Source organism: Bos mutus, chromosome 2 (genome assembly GCF_027580195.1).
Source record: "Bos mutus isolate GX-2022 chromosome 2, NWIPB_WYAK_1.1, whole genome shotgun sequence".
Lineage (NCBI taxonomy): Eukaryota > Metazoa > Chordata > Mammalia > Artiodactyla > Bovidae > Bos > Bos mutus.
In genome coordinates, this window is record NC_091618.1 from 131,012,559 (window position 1) to 131,023,688 (window position 11,130).

The 11,130-nt window shown below is 57.2% G+C and overlaps 1 protein-coding gene across 3 annotated transcripts; it reads left to right on the forward strand.

Annotated features, from left to right (window-relative positions):
- The first annotated feature begins 1,536 nt into the window (after positions 1 to 1,536).
- On the forward strand, positions 1,537 to 10,606 carry PROC (protein C, inactivator of coagulation factors Va and VIIIa). Of its 3 annotated transcripts, none has more exons than XM_070381486.1 (8): positions 1,537 to 1,606; positions 3,030 to 3,196; positions 4,762 to 4,786; positions 4,905 to 5,050; positions 5,209 to 5,278; positions 7,641 to 7,789; positions 8,723 to 8,840; positions 9,971 to 10,606. In XM_070381486.1, the coding sequence occupies exons 1-8, from the start codon at positions 1,537 to 1,539 to the stop codon at positions 10,546 to 10,548; spliced, it is 1,323 nt and encodes a 440-aa protein (XP_070237587.1). In that variant the 3' UTR covers positions 10,549 to 10,606. The 3 variants fall into 3 exon arrangements, with proteins under 3 accessions (XP_070237587.1, XP_014333279.2, XP_070237578.1); XM_014477793.2 differs by having other exon boundaries at positions 4,905 to 5,042; positions 5,144 to 5,278; XM_070381477.1 differs by having other exon boundaries at positions 3,036 to 3,196; positions 4,905 to 5,042; positions 5,144 to 5,278.
- The last annotated feature ends 524 nt before the right edge of the window (positions 10,607 to 11,130 follow it).

The following is an 11,130-nucleotide window of genomic DNA, read 5'->3' on the forward strand; positions in this document are numbered from 1 at the left end:
CGCCTCCCTCCCACTGCTGGGGCACAGGGGGCTTGGGGCAAACAGAGCTGTCCTGAGCCGGGAACTTGTTTGTTTATCTGTGCAGGGGGAGGCCTCTGCACCAAGGGCCAAGCAAATATTTGTGGTTGTGGATTAACTCGAGTTCCAGGCTGTCATGGCGGCAGGAGGGCAACCTTGCAGTTTCTCCGTGGCCCACCCCAGTAAGTCCCCTTCGAGGCAGGTCTGTGACAGGGGCTGGAGGAAGGGAGCAGGCCTGAAGGTGGGATCTTCTCGCCAGGGTTCGAGAAGCTGGCTGGAGCTTGGCGTAAGGAAATCGCAGCTCTGCCAGCAGCCAGGCCAAAGCTCTGGTTGGCATTCCTCGGGCTTGGGTGCCATGGTTCCCAGGGGCTTTCTTCCCAGACTCTGAGGGAGGTGGGAGTTGGCTGAGGGCCTCCAGATCTGAGCCATCATCAGAGGCAGCTGGAGCCCCGGGGTGACCAGGGGTGCCCGTCCCACCCCCACTTCTACTTCTAAACCCTTTAAACAAAAGTCAGAACTAGCCTCAGAGGGAGTCAGCAAAGGTGGGAGGGGAAGGTGGGAGGTGAGCAGGGAGGGGGTGCTGGTGGGGCACCCCCTCAGCCTGGGGGGCAGCGGGGCGCCTAGGTTTCTGGCCTGAAGTGCTATGTCTGTGGCCCCAATCTGTGGCCTTGGGGCTCGCCTGGTGGTTTGGGGCAGGGGTTAAAGTTCCAGGTCTGGAGCCACACGGGCCTGAGCTTGAGTACTAACTCTTCCACTTCCTGGTTGGGAGTGTTTGATGTGTGACTTCTCTCCTGCGAGCCTCAATCCCCGCTCTGTGAAATGGGGTGACACCGTGAACACCTCTCTCTCGAGTGGTGGTGAGCCTCAGCTGACATACTAGTAGCTCGAGCTTACTGAGCATTTGCTATGCACAAACCTATTCAACAGCTTTATGTAGATTAACTCATTTAATTCTCACAAGAACCAGATAAGGCAGAAATACAGTTTTCCCATCCATTTTACAAACGAGGAGACGGAGGAGCAGTAAGGGGTCTTGCCCAGCAACCCTGTCCTGGAGCTGGGATTCGCTCTGACTTGGTGACCCGCCCTCTGAACCAGGTACAAATTGCTTGAAAGGCACCATGAGTGTCCAGTAAATGTTAGTTATTACTCTTGGCCTGACTTGTAGACTGGCAGAGGCACCACCCCCAAGCCCTCATCAGGGGAGGGCACAAACCCTTCAGTGCCGAGTCCCCTTTGATCTTCCCCAGGTTGCTGCCCCTTCCACTTCCTCTCTTCACCCTGCAGACTCAGGGCGTGTGACTTTAGCTCTGTATAGAGAAGCGGACCCCTGGGACCCCTGACCCCAGCTTCTGCCCTGGCGACCAGCGCTCACACACACACACACACACACACACACAGAGGCTTGTTCACTCAGCTCCCATGGTGGGGGCAGGGCGTGGCGGTGGGCAGAGTGGGACCTGGTGGGGCTGCTGGAAGCTCAGAAGTCCTCCTCAGACAGGTGGCTGCAGCTTCAGAATGTGGCAGCTTACAAGCCTCTTACTGTTCGTGACCATCTGGGGAATTTCCAGCACACCAGCTCCTCCTGGTAAGGCCATGCTCCCCTTCCCCGCTCCCTGGGACCCTCGGGGTCTTCATACCTTTCTCCATCTCCTCTGAGCCTCAGGGTGAGGTGTGAACAGGGAGGACGTGAGTGAGGGCAAGAGCAGCAGGGCATGCAGGGTCTGAGTACTGAGATGATGACCCCCTGGGGCACGCCCTTCCTCCTCCCTGGGGGAGAGTGGTCACACAGTCCCCTGGCTTTCCCTCTCCACTACTCCCTCCCTCAACTGTGTAAACTCCAGGCCCAGCTGCCACCCATCCTACCCCAGGGCAGTCTCTCCTCCTAAAATGCTCATCTGCTGCCCTGCGAACTGGAGGCCAGAATGCAGGGGGAGGGGAGGCCTGTGGGAGAAATGAGCTGCCTGGCTTATTAGGCAAGCCATTCCCCCACCTTCTGGGGCCGCAACAGGCTGTTTCTTACATTTCTGCCTCTTCTTGAGTGGCTGGTCTGCCTGGGGTGCCTTCCTCCCCACCCCCAACCCTGGTCCATGTGGCTCCTAAGGCCAGACTCAGTTCCAGCACATCTTCCTTCCCCAAGGATGCCCTTCCTGGCCACGGCATCCTGGAGTCTCTCTTTTACACTACCCAACTCGGTCCCTCCACCGCAGCTATCCCCCTGCATCCAAGGCAGACACCTTTCAGAGCCTGGGGATATAATGGTGCTCCCTGGGTGGCTGCGCTGCTGTTGTCCAGGTGTTCCTGCCCAAGGGGAAGGGCATGGGAAAGTCATCATGGGGTGGGGGAGGGGAGAGCAGGGAGGCTGGAGGGAGGGAGTCAAGATAGGGTGCCTCAAGGGGTACTTGGAGAACAATGAGGCCCATTTAACTCTGCAGTTGAACAATACCAAGAGGAGTGAAAGTCGCTCAGTAGCATCAGACTCTTTGTGACCCCACGGACTATAGCCTGCCCGGCTCCTCTGTCTATGGAATTCTCCAGGCCAGAATACTGGAGTAGGTTGCTTTTCCCTTCTCCAGGGGATCTTCCTGACCCAGGAATGGAACCAGGGTCTCCTGCACTGCAGGCGGGTTCTACCAGCTGAGCCACCAGGGAAGCCCAGTAATAGTAGTAGCACGTGGCACTGGTCACTGGCTGCTCATTTCTGCGCTTGGCACTGTCCTAAGTGTTTTACTTGATTATCTCATCCTCATCTTTTGATGAATAAACCAAAGTGAAGAGAGGTAAAGGCTTGCTCAAGGTCACATGGAGATTGGGTTGGGTCTGTCTGTTTTAGCACACGCACTCCGAATGGTCAAGTGTCCTGTCCTCAGATGACCTGTCACCTCCTTCGGGAGAAGGAAGCGTGCAGGGAAGGAGGGGAACCAAGATGCAAACCTGCCCAGGGTCTCTCCCCAGTGGGGGCCCCTCACGGCAGGCCCCCCACCAAAGTCAGCTCCCCGTCCCCATCCCAGACTCAGTGTTCTCCAGCAGCCAGCGTGCCCACCAAGTGCTGCGGATCCGCAAACGTGCCAACTCCTTCCTGGAGGAGCTGCGGCCCGGCAACGTGGAGCGTGAGTGCTCAGAGGAGGTCTGTGAGTTCGAGGAAGCTCGGGAGATTTTCCAAAACACGGAAGACACAGTAAGGCCGCCCGACTGGGTGCAGAGCATGAGGCTCAGGGGTGGGACCTGGAGGAGCAGCCTGGGGTCCTTGGGAGGTGGGCAGTGGATGCCAGCCCCTTGCCCTCCCAGCTTGCTGGGGTGCAGCCGTGGCGTAAATGGCCCTACGGTCTTGGTCAGGGCACACAGGACTCCAAAAAACAACTCTGCAATGAGCATGAAGAGTCTGGGAAGCTTTGGGCTGGGTTCCCACTCAGTCCCACAGGAGGCAGTTCAGCCCCTGTTCACCTGCAACTGGCCACCACTGCCTCCTTCTCCTCTCTCCCTGTGGCCAAAAGGCCACCACTGCTTCCACGCCGCACCCCTGCTTAACTGCTCATCAGGTGACCCAAGACTCTGATGTCTCTGCACACACACCCACTCTGTGCCTCAGAATCTCCAGGGCTGAAATCTGGTTGCTCAGGGCATCTAAAGAAAGGGTCTGTCCTCTGTACCCCAGAGCTCCGTGGTGGAGACCCTGAGGCGCACTCGGTAGGGGAGGTCGCTTCCTGATACAAGGCTCAGACCCTCTCCAGCTTCAAGAGCTCACTTTAGCTTCTAGGACCTGGGGGCTGTGCCATCACCTGGGGGGCCCTCGAGCTGTCTGTAGGCATGCCCTCCCACTCAGGGCTTTCAGGGCTGAAGGGGGAACTCTGGGCGGCTTTTTCTCTTGCCCTCCTCTACCACGTCCTTGATTAGATCCCCACGGACTCTTTCCTCAAATGGCCTCTTCAGCAGACGCCTAGGTGGCTTTCTGCAGGCATGGCCTGGGCACATCACACCCACCTAACCCGAGTCTCCAGCTGGGGGCTTGTGGCCTGGGCATCAAGCAGTGGATCTCAGGGAATGGTGGTCCCAGCCCAGCAGCAGAAGTGCCACCAGGATGGTGGTTCAGTCACCAAGTCTTGTCCAACTCTTGTGACCCCATGGACTGTAGCCCGCCAGGCCCCTCTGTCCATGGGGTTTTCCAGGCAAGAATACTATAGTGGGTTGCCTGACCCAGGGATCGTACTCAGGTCTCCCGAATTCATGGCAGATTCTTCACCAAGTCACCAGGGAAGCCCAAGCCTGGTTACAAAAGCAGACTTCTTGAACTAGCAAGCTGTGTCTCACCTCCAATGTCCTTCTGGTCACTCAGCTCTGAGCACACCGGTTCAGGGAGACCAGACAGGCTGAGAAAGGAGGGAGGGGCTGGAAAGAGACAGAGCAGGGCACTCCGGGGGTGGGGGAGCTTTTGGGTCCCTTCTGCTGCAGTGGCTGCCTTGGTGGCTTGCCCAGAGCAAGCTTCCAGGGCACGGGGGTCAGGTATGGGATGTGGAGATCGCCAGAGAGGCAAGGAGGAGCCTGGCATTTCTCAGGATACAGCTGCCTCCCCGCCCCGCCCCTCCTCGGCTAAGGGGGTTGACTCCTCCTTGTGTGGGATAATCGCTCCCCTGCCCGCTTAGAGGCTGCTCTGCTGGACGTGGGCCAGCGCGGGGAGGGGTCCCAGGGGCTCCCCATTTACACAGGCGGGCTGACGGCCCCTGATGCTGCCACTTCTCTCCGCAGATGGCCTTCTGGTCCAAGTATAGCGGTGAGTGCGCTCCAGTCCTCGGGCCGCCATACCTGTGCCCCTCGGGGGTCTCCGGGTCGCTGAGGAACCGGGAGCGGGCTGGCGGCCCGGGTGACGCCCTCTTCACCCCTCGTCGCAGACGGGGACCAGTGCGAGGACCGGCCCTCAGGGAGCCCGTGCGACCTCCCATGCTGCGGACGCGGCAAGTGCATCGATGGCCTGGGCGGCTTCCGCTGCGACTGCGCGGAGGGCTGGGAGGGCCGCTTCTGCTTGCACGGTGAGGGGGCGGGGGCGGCGGGGCGGGGACCTTCCCAGGCCCTTGGCCGGCGGGGCGCGTAGAGCCTCGGCGCCCTCGCGGTGCCCTCCGTGTCTGCCCAGAGGTGCGCTTCTCCAACTGCTCGGCGGAAAACGGCGGCTGCGCCCACTACTGCATGGAGGAGGAGGGCCGGCGCCACTGCAGCTGCGCGCCCGGCTACCGGCTGGAGGACGACCACCAGCTCTGCGTGTCCAAGGGTGAGCTCCCTCAACGGGGACCGCACGGGATCCCCGGGCGGTGAGCGAGCCACCGGGCTGAGCCCTAGGCAAGGGAGTGGGAGACGGAGGGTGTCCCCGACGGGTGTCGCGGGTGTCCTGCCCGCTCTTTCCTTCTCTTGCCCAACTTTCTCCAGGGGCCACTGCTCACCTGGGGGACGCCTCCTGGGGCAGGAGCACAGAGGTAGCTCCTCGGATGAGCGGATGTAGAGGGCGCGCCTCCAGCACCCTCCGCATCTATCCTGTGTGTGCTCAGTCGTGTCTGACTCTTTGCGACCCCGTGGACTGTAGCCCACCAGGCTCCTCTGTCCCTGGAAGAATCTTGCCTCTGTCCCAGGCAAGAATCCTGGAGCACGTTGCTATTTCCTTCTCCAGATTCTTCACCAGCTGAGCCACCGTCTTGGATGGCTTTACACCTCCCTTTACCGCTGGCTTCTCTGAAGAGAGCGCAACCTTCTTTTCTGTTTTCCTTTTTATACATTTTAATTTCTATCAGAGTTATATACTTACACAACAATCGGAGTTTGGCGACTCTTACCATGAATTTCAGCAGGTCGTTCCTCAGTGTGGATCTTCTTTCATTCACTGTGTAGCGCCTTTTTCATGTGGAAATTCACATCTTCTACTTCTAGGAATATTTCTTTCGTTATTTTCTTGATGGCTTGACCTTCCTGCTTTCTCTGTTCTCCGTTTCTGCGTCTTCTAATCGGATCTCTTCCCCCGGGGCTGATTTTCTAGTTTTATGATCTCTTCTATTTTCCATCTCTTTGATTCTGTGTTCTTCGTTTGGAGAACTTACCAGGACTCTATAGTCCAGTCCTTTTATAGTCCTTTTACTGAAGAAAAAAAAAAAAAAAAGAAAATCTAACTTTTCCTTTTGAAGCAATTAGAGAGTCACAGGAAGTTTCAAAGAAATGCCTGGTGAGCCTGTTGGCCAGTGGCCTTTTCTGTGAGACCATCTGAAGGCTCAGGTCACTGACAAAACCCTGTTGCTCAGATTCTTAGGTCTTTAGGCCATTTTCTGAGAGGAATCATCCAAACTCATGCTTGGGTGGTCCCAGCCTGGCTTCCAGCCCCTTGTGGGGGTGCAGGGGAGAGGAGCTGGCAGTTGCCCAGTCTGCACGTGTCTGCGTGACTTTCTCTGGCCAGCCTTGTGTATCAGTCTTTCCTGTGGCGTCTCCTTGAGTCCTGAGCTCACAGTCTCTGGTTCACCCTCTTCAGAGAATATACCTAGGGTCTTCTGCAGGGATCAGAGAGGACAGTCAAGTCACTGATGAGGGGTCGAGACAGAAGCCTAGGGCTCTAGCAGTTTCTTTGACAAACTCTCAACATTCCTGCCATACTACCTGCACAGCTTCCTCAGACACACATGGAGGCTTCCTGGGCATCTCTGGGGCTAAGCAGCCTGCTACTGCATCTCCTACGACTGGCTGAGGTTTCGGCTTCCTCAGACGACCAAGTCAGTCACAATGCCCCTCGGCTTCTGGAGCTTTGTTGCTATTGTCTCATCTCCATTTGCTGTCACTGTTCAGTCTCCCTGCTGATGGCTTCCTCTTGCTCCTGCAAGTCTGAATCTCTCCAGCCAGTGTGAAGGGCCCTGGCCTCAGTTCTGTTCTATGCTCTCTCTTCCTGGCAGAGGACCACACAACTGTGCTCAGAGCCACTTTGAGGCTCTCCAGGAGTGCCCACCTCCACCTACCCATGAGTTCTTACCTCTGTTAGGAGCTCGGTAACATCCTAGCGTGAGAGCTCACTGCGCGTCCCAGGGATTACTCCCAACAGCCCTGGTGTGTACTGAACTCCTAGAACTTGAACAAGCTGCCTCAGGACAGGCCACAGGTTAGAGATGCTGCTTGGTCTGACTCTTGCCGTTAAGTGGCACTGTTTGTTAACCGACTGACTGACCTGAGGGGCTTTGCAAGTTGATAGAACTACATGTCTAAGCATCATTTATCCTGCTGCTACTGCTGCTAAGTCACTTCAGTCGTGTCCGACTCTGTGCGACCCCATAGATGGCAGCCCACCAGGCTCCCCCATCCCTGGGATTCTCCAGGCAAGAACAGTGGAGTGGGTTGCCATTTCCTTCTCCAATGCATGAAAGTGAAAAGTCAAAGTGAAGTCACTCAGTCGTCTCCGACTCTTAGCGACCTCATGGACCGCAGCCTTCCAGGCTCCTCTGTCCATGGGATTTTCCAGGCAAGAGTGCTGGAGTGGGGTGCCATTGCCTTCTCCATTTATCCTACAAGGCAGCAAATGAGGCTGCTGGCAGGAGGTGGGCAGACATGGGGGGCAGTCTTGGGAGCAGTTGCCTGGCAGGCACTCAGCTGCTTTCTCCTGCTTTCAGTGACGTTCCCTTGTGGGAGGCTAGGGAAGCGAATGGAGAAGAAACGCAAGACCTTGAAACGTGACACAAACCAAGTCGACCAAAAAGACCAGTTGGATCCACGGATTGTCGATGGGCAGGAGGCTGGATGGGGAGAGAGCCCCTGGCAGGTGAGAGGAGAGGCAGTAGTCCACCATCTGGGTCAGGAGTCACTGAGCCCAGTTCCTGTTCTGGAGGCACCAGTGGGGAGGGAAGTGAGCCTTTGCTCGGGGTGGGGAGAGGCAGTGCTAAGGGTAGAGGGTCCCAAAGAAAGATGGTGCTAACCTGATGAGAGAGGAGCAGTTGGGCAGGGTGGAGTGGGCACAGGTGTTTGTATCTACAGCACCCTTGGGTGCAGAGCAATCAGGAAGAAGTATAGCTTTAAAAATCAGCTGGAAAGATAATGCTGTGCTGGTGGTGTTTCAGGCAGAGGCCTGCCTGAGGGGAGCAGCGTTTGCATAGCAAAAGGCTAGGAGGGAGGGTTGACCCCTGAGTCCCTCTCCAGCTTCCCCATGGAAACTAACACTTACTTGATGTCTGACTCCCAGGCACTGGGGGTTAGGGTCCCCAGAGATCAATAACCTGGGGACTGGTAGGTCTTGGGGATCTCACCCCTAGGAAGGTCAGGATCCTAAACACACGGCAACCCAATGGGACCAGAGCTGGGATGGCTGGCAGGACAGGGGCTGAGGGAACCTGGAGGGGGACCCCCAAGGGCTCTGGGGGGCCTCAAAGGCTACCCGGGGGACTCGAGGCCCAGCCTTAGCCATCAAGGGTAGGAAAGACTCTTTGCATGCTGCTGAGGGTGATTATAGGAACAGCATGGGCAAATGTGGGGAGACACCCTGGAGCAGGCAAACTCTTATCAAACGTGCAGAGGAGAAAGTGCCCAAAAGTCCATGCTGTGTGACCAGGGAACCCAGGAAAGACCTACTTATGCAGCCAGTGTGTTGAGCTTGAGAACCATACATAGGGCTGTGACAAGACCCCAGAGGCCTAAGCGGAGCTGTCAGAAAGCTGTGTTGTGAAGTTGCTGCCCACCCCCCCCCCGCCGACTCTTCCAGGCAGTGCTGCTGGACTCCAAGAAGAAGCTGGTCTGTGGGGCAGTGCTAATCCACGTCTCCTGGGTGCTGACGGTGGCCCACTGCTTGGACAGCCGCAAGAAGCTCATCGTCAGGCTCGGTGCGGGCTGGAAGCAGGCGGGAGGGTGGCCGGGTTTGGGGAGCCTGGTCTCTGGGGGGCTTGAACCCATGAAGAAGGCATCTGGTGGGAAGAGGGCTGTGTGCTCCCAGCCCGCCCCTCCCATGGTGGGAGTTTAGACACCACAGCACCAGGTAAGTTTGCACGTAAGGGGTTCTCTTTGAATCTGGTGGCCAGGTGTTTACATATGTGTGTTTGCAAGTGAGGGGGTTACACACATACTGTGTCTTCACTCTCACTGTGTGGAGCAGGCTCTGTGTATGTATCTACAGCACGCTTGGGTGCAGAGACCCAGGAGGTGTCCACATGGCCTGGCCTCAGGGCTGCACTTCACACGGATTGACAGGGATCGACTGTGCAGTGGGAGCCCTGGCATCTGCCACAGCAGCCAGTTGCTCCCCTGCAACAGCCCAGGGCTCCCCAAGCCTGGGTCCCACTCTACCAATTTCTGGGGGTGGCGGCTCTCACTCCAACCATCATGCAAAAAGAAGGAAAAAGATATGTATTGAGAATGACTGACCAGACCCACACTCTCTGCCATTATGTCCAGCACAACCAAAGGCCAGTGGGCTCCCATGGGGCTGGGCTTGGAATAAGAGCCCCACCCCCACTTACTAGGTGCCACCTGCCTCGCCTGAGAAGACCTTGTGTCTTATGTGTGATCCAGATCTTTCTTCCCTGGTTAGAGCCTGTGTGCAGCTGGCCCTCCTCTGGGTCCTGCTGCTCCTGCCCTGCCCCCACTTCAGCAGGCACCCCATTTTCTCTTTGAGGCTCTGGTCTATGTCCCAGGTTTCCAGGGAGCTTCCCTGCTGACTGCCCACTGCTGGTCACTGCCCAAGCCTCACTGCTGCATCTCTGAGCCAGTCCTGAATTCAGACCAGTGTTTGCCCCTTTATGATGGACACTCGTGGGCTGTTAACCTTGATAGGGACCTGAGGCACAGCCCTGTGGCCCAGGACCTGCCAGGAATGCATGGTGACCACTCCCACTGTGGACGCATTCCCTGCCATCCACGAGGGCCCACAGGAGCAGGGCAGTCCTGCTAGCTTCAGTGGGGCCCCTGGAGAAGGACGTTCCCCCAGGCTCACTCTGACAGCCCCACTGCCCTGCAGGGGAGTATGACATGCGGCGCTGGGAGAGCTGGGAGGTGGACCTGGACATCAAGGAGGTCATCATCCACCCTAACTATACCAAGAGCACCAGTGACAACGACATCGCCCTGCTCCGCCTGGCCAAGCCTGCCACTCTTTCGCAGACCATTGTGCCCATCTGTCTCCCGGATAGTGGCCTCTCTGAGCGCAAGCTCACCCAGGTCGGCCAGGAGACTGTGGTGACAGGCTGGGGCTACCGTGACGAGACCAAGAGAAACCGCACCTTCGTCCTCAGCTTCATCAAGGTCCCTGTGGTCCCGTACAATGCATGTGTCCATGCCATGGAAAACAAGATCTCTGAGAACATGCTGTGCGCTGGTATCCTCGGGGACCCGAGGGATGCCTGTGAGGGCGACAGTGGGGGGCCTATGGTCACCTTCTTCCGTGGCACCTGGTTCCTGGTGGGCCTGGTGAGCTGGGGCGAGGGCTGTGGGCGCCTCTACAACTACGGCGTTTACACCAAAGTCAGCCGTTACCTTGACTGGATCTACGGCCACATCAAAGCTCAGGAGGCCCCTCTTGAGAGCCAGGTGCCTTAGCATCCCCCGTCACTTGTGTCTGGGCCCCAGAGGACACCCTTGGATAGGGGCTGGATTGTTGAATGGCAAGATGGTGGACATTAAAAAGGGCTTGCTGCAAGCACACCAGCTATGGCTCTGTCTTTTCAACCCTTTTCTGGGCTGCTCTGGAGGGAAGGATTTTTGGAGCATCTACTGCGTGCCCCACACTTTATGAACAGAATCTTATTTAACTCCTACAGCACCTCTGTGGGGTAGAAAGGAGCGTATCTGAGGTTTGTGGCATCTGAAGCTGGTAACATATAGGAGAGCTCGCTTAATGAAAAAGAACACAAAATGGGACTACAAAAGTGTGAGAGCCCCTTCCAGGACTTTGGAAGGAGCTTGTGTGAGTCAGGGATCCTGATCCAGAGTAAATCCACCTCTGAAGGTAGAGATTGCAGCTCATACTGTATGGGAAGAAACAGGTTCAGGAAGTTTTGCATTGTGAAGCCAAGATCCAAACTGGTCTGACTTCCATCGGGCTGCCCCCCTCTCTTCCTGCTGGCTATGGAGGCCAGCATCGGCCTGGTGTGAGGAGGAGCCAGAGACCCAGAGGGGTTG